This window comes from Pinus tabuliformis, chromosome 9 (assembly GCF_031772625.1).
Source record: "Pinus tabuliformis cultivar Carrire ecotype Pingquan chromosome 9, CPIR1, whole genome shotgun sequence".
NCBI lineage: Eukaryota > Viridiplantae > Streptophyta > Pinopsida > Pinales > Pinaceae > Pinus > Pinus tabuliformis.
Genome location: NC_142307.1, coordinates 1,991,332,528 through 1,991,354,560, shown reverse-complemented (window position 1 = coordinate 1,991,354,560; position 22,033 = coordinate 1,991,332,528). Strand labels below are relative to the sequence as shown.

Here is a 22,033-nt window from a genome sequence, read left to right as displayed (position 1 = left end):
ACTCACTAGTTTATACTAGTTTTATACTTCTATAGTTAAAATGGATATGTACTAATTTTACTCACTGGGCAGTCTGGAATGTCATTTATCGTTGTTATTTTGTACTCACTGTGGAGTGTGGAATGTTATTCATCGTTGTTAGTGATTTTTTGTTTGACACTAAATGCATATCTGTATTCATCAAAAGGGTCTGTGGTAGCAGAAGTCACTTGTGACTGTCAGGTTGGTTTGGTTTTGAAGGACGCCTCCAATTATCAGCAGCCATAGCCGATCGGTCTCCATCACGTTGCCCTTCACGGTGGTCAGGACCAGCTCCCCAACGATCACGATCACGTTCGTCCCTAGTATTACCACGGTGGTCATCACGATCACGTTCATCCCTAGTATTACCACGACTAGCTCCCCAACGATCACTATCACGATCACGTTTGTCCCTAGTATTACCAGATCCAAATCCACCATACTTTGGTCGTTGCCCATAACGCCCAAGTGGGGGACCCTGTTGGGCATCCCGTCCTCCTGGTGGTGGCTCAAGCCTTCCAGAAACCACTGGAGGACGTTCATATTTACCCTGTGTCTGTGTCTGTGTCCGTTTTGTAGGTGGCTCATATTTACGGGATGGAGGGGCATACTTATCCCTAGCTTGATCGGGCGCATCTGCTTCACGTAGTGTAGGAATGGGGTGGCCATCTCTGCCTGCATGAACGTGGCTTTGGCGATGATCTCCACGGCGCCACCTCTCATTATCTGCTTCAGTACTGCCAGTTGATTCAACCGCCTTGCGCAGAGCTCGGGGAACAAATTTGTTTGCCGTTGGCTGTGAGGCGGCCTTTGAACCTATTTGTTCCTCCTTGATCAAATCTTCTCTTCGTAGCCTCTCCTTCTCCTCCAGTTCTCTTTCTCGCTGCTTCTGTTTTTCAGCAATCTCATCCAGCTTGGCTTTTCGTTCTGCATCCTGTTTGCGTTTTCTTTCCTCCTCTGTAACACAAATATATATATATATATATATGAAGATTTGATCATAGACGGAAACAAATAAAAAAGCATAACACACTTACAAGTTAAGCACAATCTAAGTATATAGAAATAGCATATGGCAGCTTGAATCTCAATCTTACTCTCACGCTTGCGGCCTTCTTCCTCTTCCTTCAATTTGATCAACCTTGCCGCCTCCTGCCTTCGATAATATTCCATTTTTCTGCGCATCTCTCTTTCCTGCTTCCTAATTGCTCGGACCTCTGCAACCCTCTCTTCTCTTTCTCTCTTCAGTCTCTCAAACTCTCCCTCACGATGGCTGACTACTTGATTGTGAAAGACATTCTGCGTTATCAAAACAAAACAAACCCAAATAAGTCCGTCCGTCCGTCCGTCGCACTGGAAAAAGCATAAAATAGCTCACCTCCTGCCATGATGGGTAGGAAATTTAAAAAATGCAAAACACTACCTTGTCGCTCAACATTCGTATAAGCCTATTCTTCTGCGCAACATCTGCAACGTGTTGTTGTCTTCTCTCTTCAATTCCTTGCTGTCATTGCACAAACTTGTATTATATTAAAAAGAGCCCCACCCCACCCGTGCAGATTAAAAGGCTAAAAATTGCAGAAGCAATTCAGTTTTAAATAATCCAATATTCTCAAACTTGGTAATATTAATGTTGGACTGGGAAAGTCAAGATCATGCATTGCTCACCTGTTGTCGATGTTGGAAGAAAATTTCATCATCTACCAAGTGTTTTTGATAGGCCGCTTCAATCAGAGGGGCTTCTTCTTCTCTTTTGGCCCTCTCCAAGTAATCCCTAGCTTTTTCTAGTTTCTGGAATTTGCGCTCCATTTCCTGCCTTTTATTAAATAGCTCTTGCATAGCCTGTTCCATGACCATCTACTTTGTGACCTTTTCCTCTGGTAGAATAATAATGGGAAGAAAGAATAATGACGTAAGTGTATCTTTCCTCTGCCATAGAGAAAACTAACATTTCAGGTGATGCATAGAATTCATCCTCTTCTCTGCCACTAACATTTACATTAAGGCATGGCATATTTAGGAGAACCATATAAGTACGCAAATACTCCATAATACATAATTAATACTGCATGCATGCATACATACCCCTTCAATAGCAATTGCAATAGCAGCAGGATTTTTGGGCCTTTTCCCTTTCCTTCTCTCAGCTTGTTGAAGCATTAAAGACTTGGCTTCTTCCGATTCCTTCTCTTCAATCTCCCTCCTAATTCTCTCCTCCTTTCTCTTTTGATACTCGGACGCACGTCTCTTCTCTTCCGCTTCTTCAATTATTCTTTGTTGCTTCAATTTCTTGGACTCTTTCTTCTCGTTCCTTCACAATACCATACCATACCATACCAGTGAAAAGAGCAACAATCAACACACACTAGACCAACAATCAACACACACTCAAACAGCTAAAAACAATTAGCTGCTGCAAATCTGGAACATACCATTCCGAATCTTGTCCCACGACTCAAGGTCCTGCACCAATATTAAATCCACCAACTAAATTACAACTACATCCTAGAATTATTAAGAGCAATAAATCTCGAATTATGCATGAACATAGACGCATTAATTAGCCTTTTGTGTTCTAAATAATGAAAATTTTCAAAAATACCAAATACTACTTCACCTGACTGCCAAATTGGACAATGCCTTTTAAATGGTCAATTTTCAACTGTAAGAAATTGCACTTGGCAGCATCCACACTCAGCTTCTCCACGGCAGCAAAATCAGAAAATGGTATCATCCTCGAAAGGGCTGTGATTTTCATGGTTTGATACACTTGTGATACCTGCAACATTAATCAAGGGTTAACCTAATTTAAAATCGCTTCAAACTCTCTCTCTCTACATTTACATTTACATTTTAGTAGACAAATCAGAACTGTAGACACTTTAACACAGAGAGAAACAGATCGAATTGCCACCGTAATACAAAAGCATGAATTAAACAGAGGAAGAGGAAGAGGAAGAATTACTCCCATGAATGCCAAAAGTTGTAAATTTAGTGTTCACAAATACAAATCACAGGATCTGATCACACACTAAAAAGCAGTAAACAGTTCATATTGAAACAATGATAGTAGGTACTAAATTGAACAATCACCTGTTGTAACACTCTCAAAGTAGTTAGCCTTTCTAAACCAGGAATGTATTGCTCCAGCTGCACTTCTGGGACAGGCGAAGCTGAAGACAATTTGTCACTAAGTTCAGAGAGCTTGCCTAGCAAAGGCTGAACTTTGTCAGCGAGATCCAAAGGGTGGAAATCAATTTCCAGTAGATGATACAAATCTTTGACAGTTTGCGGAACATATGTCATGACACCTTTGGAAACCTGACACACAATAAAGAGACCGGTTACCCACAAAAGATTGTGTACCCACAAAAAATCGTGTAGCATGTACTCAAGACGAAAAAGAAATGTACTGCATGCTGCAGAGAGGAGAGAAATTTTAAAAGAGGCATTTCAATAACTTCAATAATAACTTTTGAACTTGTTATGCTCACCAATTCAGAAATAAGGGCCAAACGTGACAACTGAAAAAACAAACAAAAAGAAAGAGATTTTATATATCAGTAGAGAAAATGGAAGAACTCTAGGTACATACATAAATAAGCAAGCAGAAATCTTTGAACACCACCTAATTTAAACTAGACTAGGATCCTACCGTTTCTTTGTTGTCCGTTTTAGGATCCAAACTAAATCCCAAAAGGCTGGCCATTCTTAAACTCCTCTCCTCCTCATTTTTCAGTTCAGAATGGTGAGCTCCATGCTTGTGATCGTAGGGCATAACAGAAATGGCGGCCAACAAGACAGATGATGCCATCAGCTGCAAATCCTTGTGGGTCAAGTTTTTATTGTATCTTTTTTGAAGGATAAACAGCTTGTACCATGCATAACCATGATACAAATGACTTTCTGATATCCAAAATATCTTTGTTAGCTTTGAATAGTAAATCACCATCATTTGGGGCTTGGGAGTCTTCTTAACCATGCACATGAGACCATGAATATCTTCTATCAACTGAAAAGCTTCCTGCACATCCATCCAACCATGTCATGTCATGTCTTGTCTGTGATTAATCTAACACTACAAGGCAAAGCATGAAAATGACAAGTTTAAAACTAGTTATAAGTTCACCAACCTGCCAGAGCTCAAGCTCGGTTGCAACCTTCAGTTGCTCAAACCTTGTATCAAGGTAAAGCTACAAAGTCTCAGGTAGATTGAGATGAGGCATGTCTTTTTGATCCCTGTACTTAGTCAAATTGACCAGGTGATTACGAATTATTTCACAAAGCCGGCGGAACTCTGTTGTCCGCTTATATTGCAAACAGAAACGGAAGGCTCGCTGTGCAGTCATCTGTGCATCCATCCATCCATCCAATTACGAATATTGTAGTCAGCCACCCGAATCCAAAAATGTCTTTTTAACATTTGTATTACGCATTAAAACTAATCCAATATATTGTTGGAAACACTGAGAGGGAGGCAGGCGAGGGGGAGGGGGGGGAGAGTGGGGCGCCTGAATCAGTATTTCTTTTTCCCACTATTGTTTTACCAGTTAAAGCATATATATTCAGAATACAAGATGAACAACAAGAATAAATGCTTTTATTAATATAAACTGTGCGGTAAAATAGATACAATATATAGATGGTTACAATCAGTTGCCAAGCTCTAACTTGGACTTTGGTGAGGCTCCAACCTCCAAAGCACCAACTCTATTTCGCCAAGACACCAATCTTAGACTTAGGAGCACAAACTCCCAAGGACTTCAATCCTTCCTACTTCTGAGACATCAACCCCAAGGACTCCAATTCTACTCACTTCTGAGGCACCAGCCCCAAGGGTTCTGTCTATTTACAGCTTCTCTGTAGTCTCCAAGCTACAACGTCAATGACAGCCAATATTCTTATGAAGTAGTCTTCCCAATTCTTTATACTGCCCACACAAAGTGTCCAGTACCCTTCATGACTTCTGATAATGTCTTCACACAGCTTTAGTCAGTCTACTGTTAGCTGCACTAAGCTCTGCATAAAGAACAACTTTCTGTTCAAGCTTATGTTCTCTGCTGGCTACTTCTCCCCTTCGACTGTCTGCTGTCCTGTTGGCCCTTCGGCCCTCTTTCTGTTCTGTTGGATCCTCTCACTCCCTCTGTCTCCTCCAGCTTATTTTCCACAAAAATGTTCAACAGCATTCACCACTCCAACGGTCACCACAGTCCTGTGTTTTTACTGTTTTATGCATTCCTCATTCTTCTGTCCATTCGTTTCCTCTTACACCGCCTCTTAGACTTCCTCAACGCTTGCTGTCATTTCCTCTGTGCTCGCTTGCTTCTTCAGCTTCCCATCTTTTGGTTTCCTCTGTCTATTCGTGCTCACAGGACACGTTGAATCAATGGCAAGAACTGAGTCATACGCAGAGGACACATATTCAGAAAACTGTAACAACGCTCCTGTTTTCTCATGATAGCAGGCATACACAGGGATGGCATTATTTAATGGACCTGCCACGTCCTGATCGCAATCGCCATCGACATTATTTCAGCCTCCTGAACTTATCGGGACCATTCCTTAATGTATTTCTGCCTCTAAACGCCGCGTAAGCCAAAAAATTCATTTACACAGGAAACACAGGCAAAATGGCTAAAGGGCGGACTTCAATATTAATTCACCCACAACTATACTGTATCGGGTCCGCAGCTTAAATCACAATCGACAATTCATGAGGTCCTTTATATATCAGCACCCATGACTCCGTCGATGGCCGACGGCCGATCCTCCACTGCTCCGATGGACCGGATGCGATATGGTATTAAACCATAATTTATATGCCCATCGGGTCCACATGCTTTATCGCAATCGGCAATCGCGGCTTCTGGGGGTCCTTTACACATCGAGACCATGGCATCGCCGATGGCCGATGGTCGATTCTCCTGCGGACGCGATATTATATTAAGCTATATTGCAATGGTGTAGTCGGGTCCGCATGCATATCGCTATCGCAATTTTAACGTGACAAGGCTTAAACACTGCAATACATAACTCCCTATATGACGAGCGCGATATAATAGGACCATCAGGTCCACAACTGTATATCGCAATCGGAGATTTCAGGGGTGACAGCGCTTTGAGACTAGCGACATAGCAGATGCGATATTACATTAAGGCGGTTTATAATGGAGTTGCGGGTCCGTGTTATTATATCGCATCTATATATATATATATATATATATATATATATATATACTCTTCCGCTCTTTGTACTCCTCTGTTATACTCTTGGCATATGCGATACTCCCGATGGTTCTTCCTTTGGCATTGTTGCTCCAATAGCTGTTAACGCATATATATATATATATATATATATATATATATATATATATATATATATATATATATATGGGTTTGGACTTTGATAGCTCTCAATTGTGTAATTTGCTTCCTCTGATGGCTCTGTTTTGGCATATATATATGTTATATATATATATATATATGGCTCCTCCATTTGCTCATCTTCTTTGGCATATATATGGCATATATATTATATATATGGCATATATATTATATATATGTGTGGCTCATCTTGCTCCAATGTGGCTCCTTTGGCTTGGCAGTGTCTTTCAAAGACCTCCTTGCATATATGAATGCCTCTCTTGCTCTAATATCCTGTGATATGCTTTGATCTACCTCCTTAGGTAACTCCTCTTTGCTTATGGCTTGACTATCTTGATGGCCTTGCTCCTGTCTCTTCATGAATCTGCTTTGCATCCCCTTGGCTTCATGTCATCCTCTAGTATCCAGAATATTGCCATATCGACATCAATGACAACCTAGATCAACATATACATATATCGGCGCAGCAGCTGCAATAGCCGATAGCAGGTTATCTTAATTAAGAGGACAGACAAGTCTCTGTTGTAATTAATTAATGATATTATAGAACAAAATTCTGCCACATTTGCCATAACCAGAAAAAACCAGTACTTAAGCTTCTAAAACCAGATAGGCCACGGTCAAGCCAGGTTGACAATGCATCCAAATTTTTAGGAAGATTGGTTATTGCAACCAACCGCATTGGTTAAGAACAACAATTAATACACACACACTCCCAAAAAAAAAGGGAAACTACAAGTAGGCTTACCTCGTATAATGCTTCCACCTTCGAATCGTTGCGAAGTACTTGGAGCACAGTCCTATAGGTTTCCCACAGAAACTTAAGCCAGGGTGTAACAAGCTCCTGCTCTTTCTCTCTACTGACACTCACACAACTGAGCATCAAGTCCTCTGGCCTCTTCTCTACCTCTAAGTCCTCCACATGATCCAAGGAAATCCGGCCAGAACTAGCCTGTACTGCTCCATCAGCCTTCTCAGTAGACAGATGCAGGAAATACTTTATAACCTCCTCCAATGAACTCACATTAACTTGCTGGCATACATTACGATACTGAATAAGCCCATCCTTTGCAAACCTGCCACGCCTCAGTTCAACGCAAAGTTCCACATATTTGAACATTATTGTTTCAAGAGGTTTTTGCCATGAATATCTATGTCATTTTGACGTTATCAAGTCATGAAGAGCTTCTAATGCCGCCTCTTTCTGCCCAACATTCTCCAATTCTGCATACAATAACATCAACAAAGTTAGTGACTCAAAAGTTAAGTTTCACACATATTTCTTCTCCGTCATCTGCAAACATACATAACACTATGTATGCTTACATATTTTTTTATAGTACTAATCTGGAAGAAAACAATGATACCACTAATTCTTCTTATGTCCAAACAACCTACATGCACACCTAAATCTATATCTACATAAATAACAACACTTACCTTGGGCCCTCTTGAGAGCATTTTCGGGGTTGCCAAAAATCGCCATGGAGATAAACAATAGAAAACCAACCAAAAACCAGCCAACTTACTGGTAACCTCAGGGCTATACAAACAACTTAGAGCAGGATTGCCCCAAACTTAGGGGATTGACCCACAGTGCCAAAAAACCACTGTATAGCACCGTACAACGATTCGGAGGCCGAACCGATTGAGACGCAGATTACGGCCCAAGGAGAGGTAAACGAGGTCGCGTCGTTTGCCGGAAGCAACACAGAGTTGAGCGCGAGTGAGCTTCTGATTTTGAGTTTGAGGTGGTTAATGATTTCAGCCTCAATCTTAAATACCTACTTACACTATTTGTGTCGTGCACTTAAAAATATCATTTCATTATATATGAATAATAATATAAAGTTGAGAGGTTTTTGCAATCAGCCGACTCTAGATATTTTTAAATTCGGTCATTTCCTTAGCCGTCATCAATTGATCATTGTTATGGGTAGGAGTTGAGCCACCCTCCATTTATATATTCTAAAGAAAGGTAAAGATTGTGTGAATTTTTCTTTTGGGAAAATATATATTTATGTTAAAATTATATGATGATGATTTAGGAAAAATATCATTAATTACTATAATATGCATATAACAAAGTAGTCTAGATCCATATAGGTCTTGAACTCTTTTTCTCAAACCTTTTAAGCAACAAAATAAAAATTATACTTGGATTTATTTTCAAACCTTCTCTATCTTTGATATATCCAGAAATTAAGATAAGAAATACATTTAAATTTCCAAATGTGAAATCCTACCATAATTTCCTCATAACACAAGTCTCTCTAGGATGATCCTAAGAACCAAGGGTTTTATAGGGTTCTTCCAAGTGCCTCAGATCTTCAATAACCTAGTAAACTCAATGGAAAACAAAAGAATTTTTTCTAAATTGTGGAATGTTGGGTCTAAATGGGAGGACTCCTACTCTTGTTTCTCTCCCATGAATTATTTCCAACCTTCCAGCAAAACATTAGAATTGGCATGCACTCGATAGTGAAGGGCAAGAGGCATAGTGCATTAAAGCACATGATACACACAATAATACAAGCCCCTCTCATCGCACACTCCCTCATTTCTTCATGCATGGCAATGAGAGAGTCTTTAAATTTTAAAAGATATTCACACATAGAAAAGGAGGGGTTTTCTCAATGGTTTCCGTTGAAGTCTATGTTAAGCGAGCTTGGTAAGGTATTTGCATGCTCTGCCTTCCATCTTGGACAAGACTCGACTTTTTGGGTCATACTTTTTTTTTTTTTTTTTTTTTCTGTGTAGTGGCACACTTTTAGTTTGTCTCTAGCTCAGTGGGTGGTTTCCTCTTCAGTTTCATTCAGTTTGGAATTTGTTTGTCTCTTCCCTTGTCTTTGGCTCCGAGCTTTTGAAGCATTCAACTTTGTATATCATATACCCAAAATTAATTACAAACAAGAGACACACATTCTTCAACTTCTTGCTAGGGATTTTGTCATAACGCTAGACTACTTCATCAAGGCTTTGAGCATTTCATAACAACTTTTGTTACATCTAGGGTTTCAATGTTTCTTTCAGAGGTATGACATACCCTATTACGACATATAGCAAACCATAGAAACAATTCAAACAAATATAGGTCTACAAAGTATCTAACAAGTTCAGAATTCATATGTTAGATTTCCTACTAGGATTTCGTACAAACCCTAGATGAGATTTGACAAAGAATCACAACTCAAAGTATGGATCACAGAAGTCTAAACTCTTTAATAATTTCCCTGCACAGAGAATCTACTGCAAAAAAGGTTCATCATTGCGAAAGGGCACGCATGCAGGTCTCGAAGTTGAAGTCAAATCTAGCGTTTCTAAAGCGATGCAGGGATTCCTTGGTCATTCTGGCGTTTGCCTGGATATCTAGCTGTTAAGAGTCTTTTTAACCATTGTTCAGTCAAATATAGCCATTGGAGGACCTACATGCACTATTTAACTAATCACTCAGATTTGTTCCTCAACTTTTCCTAACGATGAACCACACTAGTTCGTTCGAAACGCATCGACAAATGATTCTCTATGTGATTTTGCTGAAATTATTCTCACAATCAAAGTATGGATCACAGAAGTCTAAACTCTTTAATAATTTCCCTGCACAGAGAAGCCACTGCAAAAAAGGTTCATCATTTCGAAAGGGCACGCATGCAGGTCTCGAAGTTGAAGTCAAATCTAGCGTTTCTAAAGCGATGCAGGGATTCCTCGGTTATTCCGACATTTGCCCGGATATCTAGCCGTTAAGAGTCTTTTTAACCGTTGCCCGGTCAAATATAGCCGTTGGAGGACCTACATGCACTATTTAACTGATCGCTCAGATTTGTTCCTCAACTTGTCCTAATGATGATTTCAAGAAATGTTTCTCATGACTATGAATTCAATCATCGTACAATTAGTGAACCTAATTGTTTTGAAAACACTTCTAATTCTGATAAATGAAAGGATGGAATGCAAAAGGAATATGATGCACTTATTGAGAATGGAACTTGGAGGTTAGTGGATCCTCCTGCAGGTATCAAATCCATTAGATGAAAATGGGTGTATAAGGTCAAATACAAAGCAAATGTTTCACTTGATAAATACAATGCAAGACTTGTAGCAAAAGGCTACGTTCATAAGGAAGGTGTTGACTATACAGAGACATTTTCTCCTACAACAAAATTGGGCACAATTAGAACTCTGTTTTCTTTTGCAGCTTAGAATAGTTAGAAAATACATCATATGGATGTTAAAACAATTTTTTTGAATGGAAATTTGAAGGAGGATGTTTATATGTTTTAGCCAAAAGATTTTGCTATCAAAGGAAAAGAGAAAAAGGTACGTAAGTTAGTGAAGGCTTTGTATGCACTGAAACAAGCATCTCGTGCATGGTATGAAAAATTAACTAACACCTTTTGAAGTTGAATTATAACTTATTTGATCTAGATGATGCAACTCTTTTTATTAAGAAAATTGGAAAGTTAGTTGTATATTTGGTTGTGTATGTATATTATTTGATGATCACTGGAAACAATGATGACTATATAGCGTCTGTCAAAAGAGAATTATTGAAAGTTTTTGACATGACATATTTGGGTTTATTACATTATTATTTAGGGATTGAAGTTGATCAGAAACCCAAATATATTTTCATTTCTTAGAAAACATATATTGGATAGCTATTGGACATATTTGGGATGCGGGATTGTAATATTGTCGTTACTCCTATGGAGCAGAATTTGAAGCTTACTTCCACTAAAGGAAGTATGTTTGAAGATCCAACAAAGTACATGCAACTTGTTGGAATTTTGAATTTTCTAACTACTACTCGACTTGACATTACTTTTGTTGTAGGGATACTTTCCAGGTTCATGCATCAGCCATGTGAAGGTCATTGGAATGTAGCAATGCGAGTGCTCAAGTATTTGAAAGACACTCAAACATATGGCATTAAATATTACAAAGTTGCAGATTTCCATCTCATCGACTATTCAGATTCTGATTTCAATGGAGATAAGGAGAATGGAGTCTCTACTTCTAGTTATTTTATGAGTCTTGGATCAGTAGCCATCAGTGGTTGACCATGCAAGCAATTTGTTCCTACTGATTCTACCATCGAAGCCGAATATGTTGGAGTAGCTCAAGCTATAAAAGAAATCACTTGGCTTTGCAAAATACTTGAAACCTTGCAAGAGAAACAAAGACTTCAACTCCACTGCTTGTTGACAATTCTTCTGCAATTCAATTGGCCAAGAATCCCAAGTTTCATGATCAAAGCAAGCATATTAACACCAAATATCACTTGATTTGACATTATGTAGAGGCCAAAGTTATTCATCCGACAATTGTCCTACTTCAAAGAAGATCACAAACATATTTACAAAGCCAATGGGATGTGAAAAGTTTGAAAAGTTTAAAATGTTACTCGACATGTCAGATGTCCCTTCGAATTAAGAGGGGATGTTAACTAATCCTTCAAGATTGATATTTTATAATATGTAATTAGTTTTACATTCTTTTTTTATGGTTAATAAGTTACCAAGACATAATTGTCTTGTACCTAGATTGCACATGTATAAATAAGTAATTTTATCATTAATATGATGCTCATTCATTGTGGAGTTTATTTGGGCTTGTACAAATATTTTCCCAAATATTGGCTTTGGGCACCCCAACAAAGGTTGTTGTGTTTGAGTATGAATGGCTACATTTATGCTTTCTTTCTGAGTAAGAGGAGTGTTTTGTATTTGTGAGTGCGAGCAAGAAAATGGCTCAGGAGAATGTGGTGGCCACGACAGAGAACAATAAAGAAAATGGTATTGTAGCCACACTGCCTACATTCTCTATCTTGAAAATTCCTCCAATGCTTAAGTGGATATCTAGCTTGACAACTCTGAATTTGTCACCCAATAATTTTACCTGACCAATACCTAGAACTTTATTGAATTTGGAAAACTTGACTTATCTCAATCTTTCAACAAATAACTTGCAAGGTCCAATTCGAGTAACATATAATTTAACTAACCTAAAGAGACAAATTTCTAAACATAATTTATAATATAATTGAAGGATAAAAAATTTAATTATATATATATATATATATGATTTAACTAACACACAAATTTCCATTTAACATGTTCTTTCTTTAATATTATTAATAATAAAAAAGGAATTCAAAACAAGCCTATACTATGGAAATAAAACAAGCAATTCTAGTCTAATGAAATTACAAGGAGCCTTTTGATATTGCTAATGTGTGCATGGAAAATTAGAACAAATCATTTCTGAATCTGAAACACAGAATGAAAGAACATGAAAGTAAATGTTTTTAGCCATTTTTGAGTTCTTTTCACAAGCACTTGTCCTGTAAGAAAAGAAAATAAAATACACGAGCATAGAGAGAAATTAAATCCTAATTAAGAAAAACAACGTATTGGATTGATGGCAAAAAACCAAAGTAAATAGAACACAATTATATCAGGGGTCTTGAAGAGTACGAGATGCTACGAACATGAATTTAAAGTAACCAATAAAGAAATTAAATTCATCTGAACTAGATTGATATAAACTAAAAGGTAGGCAAAGAAGACCTACTTGAATTCCAACGCTTATGTTTGATGAAGAAGCCCTGTCCTCGCTCCTTCGCTTTGGCTGGTCACAATCCTTCACGATCCTGGTGAATGGATACCTGCACACACGAAGAGAGATACAAATACAAGCGTGAAATCTAATAAAAGCAATTATACATCAGTCAGAAAGGATGTAATTCACATTAATCATCATAAGGACAAATGAGAATGGAACCATAATAGTAGTCATCTATTATTAATCATCAATAACAGAGAAGAGTACAACCAAATGTTCTGACGTCGAATCCTTCTCAAGAGGGTCCAGCCAGCAAGTCTCTTAAGCATTCACCTTTGGAGATAGATTTCCCAAGACAAACTCTCTCTCACACAAGCCACACTTTACAACCTTCCTCAAGCTTTACAACAATCCCACACTTGTCACACCAACTACCTATCAAATGCACACTAGCAGCAATCCAAGCACTATCAACTCCACACAATCCAAAACTAGCTGCTCATGGCAATGGTAGAGGTTTAAATAGGAGGAGGAGCCTCCATGGAAGGCAAGAGGATGAGCTTAACTCCAAGGAAGGTGGGTCAAATGACGAACAAACATGCCATAGAAGGGAGGGCGATACTCACAAGGCCAACAACCAGGTCTGGAGTCATCTGGAAGGTTGGCTGTTAGAACAAATTCGCCCAAACAGGATCAGCGCGGGTGCATAACTGGTCTGGAGCGCTGACATCGCAAGGTTATAATAGACAGGTCCGTGTCAGCGCGGCTTAATACAAACAGAGGGTGCGCTGGCTCATGAAATTCGACCAGCGCGGAAAACACGTGTGCTTCCGCGCTGGCAGCGCATCAGTTACACTATAAGCCGCCAGTCAGCGCGGATATTTTAATAACAGTCACGCTGATGAAATAAACTTTGGCAAAGTGGGTCATTTGGCCAACTGAGAGAGCATGGGCTTGATTATTTTGAAACCCTGACACAGTAGGGAGACTGACAGGGAGACAGTGACAAATTACTGTGTAACAGATTGCCCCCTAAAGCGTGAAACCCGAGAGAGTGGGAGGGGTGAAATGCTTTACAAAACTCGTTGAACTGGAACACCACCAGGAAGGACCGAATATCTCTGATAATCAAGTACATGCAGTCTAGGCATGGGCGCAGCCATCCAAAAGACATGCGAAGAAGGTCTGTGGTATGGACGCAGCCACCCAGCTAAGGAGACCATGATGATAATAAGGTATGGTCGCAGCCATCCATGAAGACTCAGGTATGGGCGCAGCCATCCATCAATGAGTCATGTAATGATCATAAATATCCACAAAATCGCAGCCTGGATTATAATAGACAGAGATCCAGGGTCTTGCGCTCCGTCCCGGCCCGAACAAAGTACAAGTTCAAGCATGTGAATACATGAGCTGAAGTCGAACATGCATGAACATCGTCTGATTACCAGTTAATGATGAAAACTGTTAACAGACGCGAGAGGTACCACCAATAATGACAATGGCCCTCAAGGTACTATAGGTACAATTCGCGGCTTGTGAATCAATGAGCTGGTGTCGAACACCTGCAGAATCATTCGATCGGAGGCCAATGATGTAAACCTTGCGTCGAACACGAAGAACCTGCCATTGAGGCATGCAGGCCCTAAGGCACCTGAAGGGAGTCTCTAAGTCGCCTTCATGGATAATGAGCTGAAGTCGACAGGAAGTGACCTTGATCGAAGGTGGGCCATAATGTTCCCCACATCATCGACGCGAGACAGAGGTAAAATATTTTGTGTGAGATATAAGCGGAGGTTGTACTATTGCAGAGGTCAACTTCTCTTGAACATATCGGTGGCACGACAGTGGATTTGGCAGTATTTGACATCAAATGAGCAGAGGTCATGGTGACAAGGCAATGAGCAGATGAGAGGCCAAATAGGATAACCCGAACCCACGGAGGCTAGTGTAAAACAAGATGAGAAGTCCCCACCCAGACACGAATGCAGACCAGTGCCATGTTCAAGAGCGACATACTGCCGACACGACAATTATTACAGTTCCATTTTCCCCACCATTTCTGGCAGGTACCCCGATTATTTTTGGATGACAAGCTTGACGGGGATAGCATATGCTTGGAGAGTGTCATTTCGACAATGCCCGATGTCATTAAGTTTTAACGAGTCTGACAAAGGAAAAACTCGGCGTCTTTTCCTGTTTAGAGAGTCTGAAAAGACAGCGGAAAAGAAAACTCCAGGGGGGTCCTTTTTCGTAGAGTTGTGTCTCTCGAGCCCGAAAAAGTATAAAACAATACTCGAAAGAACCGCCCGACCATTATGATCGAGGAGTACTTTTCGTAAATAGTAACTTCGACCCGAAAAAGTAAAAAAGCGGTCGGAAGTACGTCGTTTTGGAACCAATAACGAGTGCGAAACGACAAACACTCGGCAATCTTTTTAAGTTAAACGGTCGAAAAAAGAGCTTAAAAAGCGACCGCCTCTCGTTCTTTTAACGAGTCGAGAGGAGGGCTCGGCCATCTTTTTCTTTCTTTACATCGAAAAAGAGCTTAAAAACGACGTTGCGAGATCAAGTGTGAACAGGGCTATTATGACTCCATCGAGACAAAAATCTACACAAGAACACTACCCACGTAAAATCTATTCGACATGTTAAAAAACATAGTAAAACATGTAGAAATCATAGTATAGCGACATAAGCATGAAATATACGGCAAAAATTGGTCAAAACCCACATTTATGAGCTACCATAGTCAAATATAGATTTTTTACCATAAATAGGGGGATAAATGAACTATTTTTACCATTGTTACCATTTGAGCTGTGGAGAACGTTGAGAAGCTGCGAAGTTGACAGATCAAATTCCATCCCGTGCGAGCACCGTTCAACCTGCAACTTGTTTCAGGTAAGTTCTCCTCTCCCTGCGCTCCATTTTGAGTCCTTTTGCTAGCTTTTTAATGGTCTAAATTGGCCATTTAGGCGGATTTTTGGAGCGTTGGTGCGCTCTCGGTCAGCGCGGAAATCCCTATCGGGTCCACACTGATCGATTTATTTTTACACGTACCACCTCCGGGTCAGCGCGGAAAACACGTGTGCTTCCGCGCTGACCCAGCGGAAAAAACAAAGGACTGCCATGATCAGCGCGACTGTTTTAAAAACAGCCGCGCTGACGCCGTAAAGATTTATTTTTTCAATTTTGAACGTATAAACTTTATTAGTCAGGCTTCTAATGTTTTTTAATGGCCATGCAGGACGCAATGGCATTTGTGTGGCAAGAGAGAGCTCATGATAACGAGGATATTGTCGCTTATGCCGATGCTGGGAGCCGCAATGCCATGCGGGCATGCGGATTTCTCAAATTCTTCCTCACTCCGCGCCTACGAGCGCAACCTGATCTACTGGAGTTCCTGATTAGAGCCTGGAACCCAATTGATGCCAAGTTCACAATCCGAGGCCGTGACATCGAGTTCGATTTCACGGATATCTATTTTTTGACTGGGTTATCCCGCCGTGGTGAGATGCCCATTCTGGAGGGGCAGCGTCCTAGCGGCGAGACTCTAGACATGCTGATGGCTCGGGTGTGCCCAACGGCACGCAAGACACGGAGTGGAAAGGTGTCCATTCCGTCGGTGGATGACATCGTCCTACGGAGCATACTCTTCATGGTGACCCGGGCAGCGGGCTCCTTGGCCAATCATGAGGCCTCGAAGACCCATCTACTACTAGCTCTCGAGTGTCTACAGCCCACCATATTCAACTGGGCGGCAGCTGTTACTACCAGCATGAAGAGGCAACTGAGCAACTGCCGACGCGGGGAGTCGAAGCAGTTCGGTTACGGGTCCATTCTAGTCTCGCTCATGATGGAGCGGGTGCCGGCGTTACAGCTGCAGGACATGGCCCTTGATCCACCTAGGGGTCCCCGAGAGACGAGGGCCAGTCGGTGGGGGCATATCATGCCGCGAGGAGGTGGCGGCCGCCCAGTGGCATGGGGGCATTATTTCCGAGAGTGGCTCGAGCGCCAGGTTATCTTCGTAGAGGACTGGCCATATGCTGGGATTGATTTCAGAGGTGACCCAGACATGCCACTGCCTGCAGGAGAGCAGTGGGACGATGGTGGTAAGCCACTCGATCTCTTTTTATTTTTTATGTTTTGTAATGTTTTTGGATTTTTCATGTACATGCCTGACGATAAATGCTATGATATGCAGATGTAGGACCAGCGAGACCCCTTGGCTTGGCTCCAGATGCGAGGAGAGAGGCCCAGGGTGATGGAGTCTTGGCCCTGGCTCCTCCAGGAGTCAATACACCTGAGGTTGTGGTGAACAACCTTGAGGGTTTACTGGAGGGAGTCCCAGACTACCAGGGGATCGAGGAGGTCCCCATAGCATCCCAGATTCACACAGTGGGAGTAGAGCCCAGGATGCACCGCCTTTTGAGGCGGGTGGCACGGGCGGTGGTATGCTATAGAGAGCATAACCCACCACAGTAGTTACCTAGGATTTATTTCCACTGCTGTTTTTGAGAGACACTTGTCTCAGATGTACTGAGGACTTCGGCTTTATGTTAGACATATACACTTATTTTTGAGCGCCTAGTGCGCCACACGATATATATATGCATACCGATTTTGGATGGATCTTTTACATATGATGATGTTTTTATATGCTATGCAAATGTTTAATACAAATGTAATCTCATGTATCAGTTGCACAACACACGACCCATATATTTTAATTTTTTAATGCAAGCTTAAAAGCACACACAGCACGCATGCAAACTATGCTTGGAAAAGATTTATTTACATATGCCTATTCTATGGTCTTATTATGCTTTCTATGTCTTCTTGTATGATGTTTATCTATTTCGCAAATGTCTGTCTAATACATGGTTTTCCAATGCATCACTTAACGTGTTTAATCTTCTCGGAATGTGTTGATATGTGATGTAATCAAAATTCCTTTCTAACAATCTTACACGTAGATACAACCTTAGGATGCGTTGGTCTCTGACGGAATAACGCCCGTTGAGCTGATGGACGACAAGTTGAGAGTCCAGGTTCACCACCAATGTACGGATGCCGAGATCAATTGCCTCAGCTAATAACTCAATCACAGCACTGTACTCGGCAACATTGTTAGTGGTACGTCCCAAGCACACACCTTGAAGGTCCAACAACTCTCCGTGAGCATCATAGATCGCCTACGCCGCAGACGACAAATTGCAAGTGCTACGGGAAGCACCATCAGCGAAACCAACATAAGGTGCACTAGACATCTGCACAAGAAGCAGAAAACGCAATAAGAGGCAAGCACGCATTCACACCAAAGCAAAACATGAAATCATACACTCATCACACACTTGCTAAAAACACACGTATGTACAAACTAGGTGCATGAGATCATGCATAATATTTCTTCAAATAAAGCCCATTGCGGGGCTTGTCAAGAGGATTTCCTTCATAGTCAATCAGCTCATATGCTCCTTTCTGTAAAATTCTCTTCACAATATAGGGACCTAGCCACATGGATTCGAGTTTTCCTGCCCCCAGCTTATCCTTAGCTTGATCATAGAGCAGTACTAAGTCTCCCTCAACAAAGGAACGAGGTTGAATATTATGGTCAAAGTGAGCCTTGACTCTCTTCTTTTGCGCTTCGATAGCCAGAGAAGCTAAACGACGGGTCTCGTCTAACCGTTCTAGATAAAGAAGCCGTTCCTCCACCGGAGTGGTGTTGGGAAGCAACTCGACAGCTAACTTTAACGAAGGAATCTCACACTCAACAGGAAGGGTGGCCTCCAGTCCATAAACCAACTGAAAAGGGGTGAAACCGGTGGCGTCCTTCACAGAGGTCCGGTAGGCCCACAAGGCGGGGAATAACATCAGGTGCCAATTAGACTTGTGTGTGTTGACGGTGCGTTGAAGCATTGTGATCAAGACTTTGTTCACAGCTTCCACTTGACCGTTGGATTGGGGATAGTACGGTGTCGAACTATCCTGACGCAAGCCTAGCTGGGTTGTCAATTCCGTCATCATATGATTACGAAAATGTTTTCCGTGATCAGTGACGATGGCTTGAGGGACCCCGAACCGAGTAATGACATGATTAAACAAAAACTGCGCCGCTGTGTGACCGTCTTCGTTTAGTGTAGGCATCGCTTCGGCCCATTTGGTGAAATAATCCACGGCAATGATGATAAACCCATGCCCCCCGGCCGAGCAAGGGTTACAGGATGTATAATCGATGCCCCATTTGGCAAATGGACCTACGGTAACAACAGGGTGCAGTGGTGCAGGGGGGGCACGCATCTTCCGGTGGTAGATCTGACATTCATGGCATGCGTGAACGGCAAGGATACAATCTTTGAATATAGAAGGCCAGAAATAACCAGCGGAGGATCTTCTGAGCAGTAGCATACCCGGACATATGACCACCACAAGCACCGGAGTGGCAATCATTCAACACTCGCTCAGCTTCCTCGAGAGTCAAGCATCGGCGGAGAACAGAGTCGGCACCGAGGCGGTATAGGGTATCGCCAACGATGCGATAGGGTTGGGATTGATGATGAATCCTTCGTCGAGCGTCTTTCGATACATTGGGATGGAAGGAAGACGTCTGCAAATATACGATGATGTCCCCATACCAAGGGTCGAGGGTGCTGATTAGAAACAATGTTTCGTCCGGAATATGCTCTTCAGGAACAGGGGGTGCAGAAGAGGATGGCAAAGAACAAAGCAATTCAGCGAAGACCAGAGACTTCTTAGACTTGGCAGCAGTAAATTCCAAGTCAAACTCTTGGAGGATGACAATCCACTTCGAGTATTTTCCCCCCAGCAACTGACGCGACAGAATGTACGTCATAGGGTTGTAGTGGGAAATCACGGTCGTAGTGCGCAACAGGATATAGTGACGGAAACGGTGGACGGCGCACACGGCAGCCAATGCCAACTTCTCAACATAAGCATAACGAGTCTCCATATCCGAGAGGTTGCGACTAAGGTAATAAATAATGTGTTCAGTGCCATCATCGTCGTCCTGCACCAGAACCATGCCGATGGTGGTATCTACGGCAGCCAGATAGAGAGTGTAATCACGATTGTAGTTCGGAGGTCTTAACAATGGAGCAGAGACAAGAAGATGCTTGAGTTGCTTGAAATACTCCTGAGCGATGGCATCCCAATGGAAGGGTGTGTCTCGCTTCAACAATCGTGTGAAACCCTTAGCTACCTCAGCATAATTCGGAATGAACCGTCTAAGAAAATTTGCTTTCCCCTGCAAGCTCTGCAATTGCTGCAAAGAAGCAGGGGGAGGAAGATTCAGGATGGCCTCGACTTTGAGAGGATCCAAACGGATACCTTCTTGGGAGACGATGAACCCGAGTAGTCGGTCAGATTCCACGCAGAAGACACACTTATGAGGGTTGAGCCTGATACGATAGTGTCTATATTGGAGAAAAATCGCGCGAAGATGGGATGGATGGTCCTGACGCTTTGCTGAATGAGCTGGAAGGTCATCCAGGTAGGGCTGTACGATGTTTCGAATATCATGAAAAGCATATGACATTGCACGCTGGAAGGTAGCGCTGGCATTTTTTAGACCGAAAGGTAGCTTCTTGTAGGCAAAAGTGCCCCAAGGACAGATAAAAGCCGTCTTGTGTTGATCAGTGGGTGCAATGTTGATCTGGTTGTATCCAGAGAAGCCGTCCATGAACGAGTAAATTTCGCTTCCCGCACAGTCATCAATAAGCTGATCGATGAAGGGTGTAGGGAAGTTATCCTTGGGACAAGCACGATTGATATCGCGGTAATCAACACAAACTCGGATAGTGCCCTGCTTTTTATTCATAGGGACTATATTACAAACCCAATCCGTCAGGGGAATGGGGTAAATGAAACCGGCCTTGAGAAGCTTTTCGACTTCCGCTTTGATGGCGGCGGCCTTTCGGGGGTGCACATGGCGTAGGCGCTGACAAACAGGCTTGGCCCTGGGATATGTAGGTATCTCGTGCACCACAATACTAGGGTCGATGCCGGGCATCTCTTCATAGGACCATGCAAAAACATCACGAAATTCGCGAAATAAATCAGTTACGAAGGTCGCCAAATTGTTACGGAGGTAAATCCTCTCTGCAGACAGAGACGATCCCTACTAGCCCAGAATGGGTCTAGTAACAATCACACAATGCTACTACGCAAGTTCCTAATTGCAAGTAAAAGGTAGGCAAAGAAGACCTACTTGAATTCCAACGCTTATGTTTGATGAAGAAGCCCTGTCCTCGCTCCTTCGCTTTGGCTGGTCACAATCCTTCACGATCCTGGTGAATGGATACCTGCACACACGAAGAGAGATACAAATACAAGCGTGAAATCTAATAAAAGCAATTATACATCAGTCAGAAAGGATGTAATTCACATTAATCATCATAAGGACAAATGAGAATGGAACCATAATAGTAGTCATCTATTATTAATCATCAATAACAGAGAAGAGTACAACCAAATGTTCTGACGTCGAATCCTTCTCAAGAGGTTAGCCAGCAAGTCTCTTAAGCATTCACCTTTGGAGATAGATTTCCCAAGACAAACTCTCTCTCACACAAGCCACACTTTATAACCTTCCTCAAGCTTTACAACAATCCCACACTTTTCACACCAACTACCTATCAAATGCACACTAGCAGCAATCCAAGCACTATCAACTCCACACAATCCAAAACTAGCTGCTCATGACAATGGTAGAGGTTTAAATAGGAGGAGGAGCCTCCATGGAAGGTAAGAGGATGAGCTTAACTCCAAGGAAGGTGGGTCAAATGACGAACAAACATGCCATAAAAGGGAGGGCGATACTCACAAGGCCAACAACCAGGTCTGGAGTCATCTGGAAGGTTGGCTGTTAGAACAAATTCGCCCAAACAGGATCAGCGCGGGTGCATAACTGGTCTGGAGCACTGACATCGCAAGGTTATAATAGACAGGTCCGTGTCAGCGCGGCTTAATACAAACATAGGGTGCGCTGGCTCATGAAATTCGACCAGCGCGGAAAACAAGTGTGCTTCCGCACTGGCAGCGC

The 22,033-nt window shown here is 41.9% G+C and overlaps 1 protein-coding gene and 1 pseudogene across 1 annotated transcript; both read right to left on the bottom strand.

Moving 5' to 3' along the window:
* Nucleotides 1-205: 205 nt before the first annotated feature.
* Nucleotides 206-1,459, bottom strand: LOC149157008 (uncharacterized). Its single transcript, XM_089444939.1, has 4 exons — nucleotides 1,445-1,459; nucleotides 1,119-1,320; nucleotides 450-978; nucleotides 206-344 (listed from the first exon to the last, which is right to left on the bottom strand). The coding sequence occupies exons 1-4, from the start codon at nucleotides 1,457-1,459 to the stop codon at nucleotides 206-208; spliced, it is 885 nt and encodes a 294-aa protein (XP_089301065.1).
* A 419-nt stretch (nucleotides 1,460-1,878) lies between these two features.
* Nucleotides 1,879-7,891, bottom strand: LOC149157007 (eukaryotic translation initiation factor 3 subunit A-like; annotated as a pseudogene).
* Between the last annotated feature and the right edge of the window lie 14,142 nt (nucleotides 7,892-22,033).

Excerpts from the sequence above, each read along its gene's own strand:
- LOC149157008 (XM_089444939.1), bottom strand. Across the intron at positions 979-1,118 it reads AGAAGGCCGCAAGCGTGAGA|AGGAGGAAAGAAAACGCAAA; the intron begins GTAAGATTGAGA and ends TTTGTGTTACAG. Across the intron at positions 345-449 it reads CCAAAGTATGGTGGATTTGG|TAGGGACGAACGTGATCGTG; the intron begins ATCTGGTAATAC and ends CCGTGGTAATAC.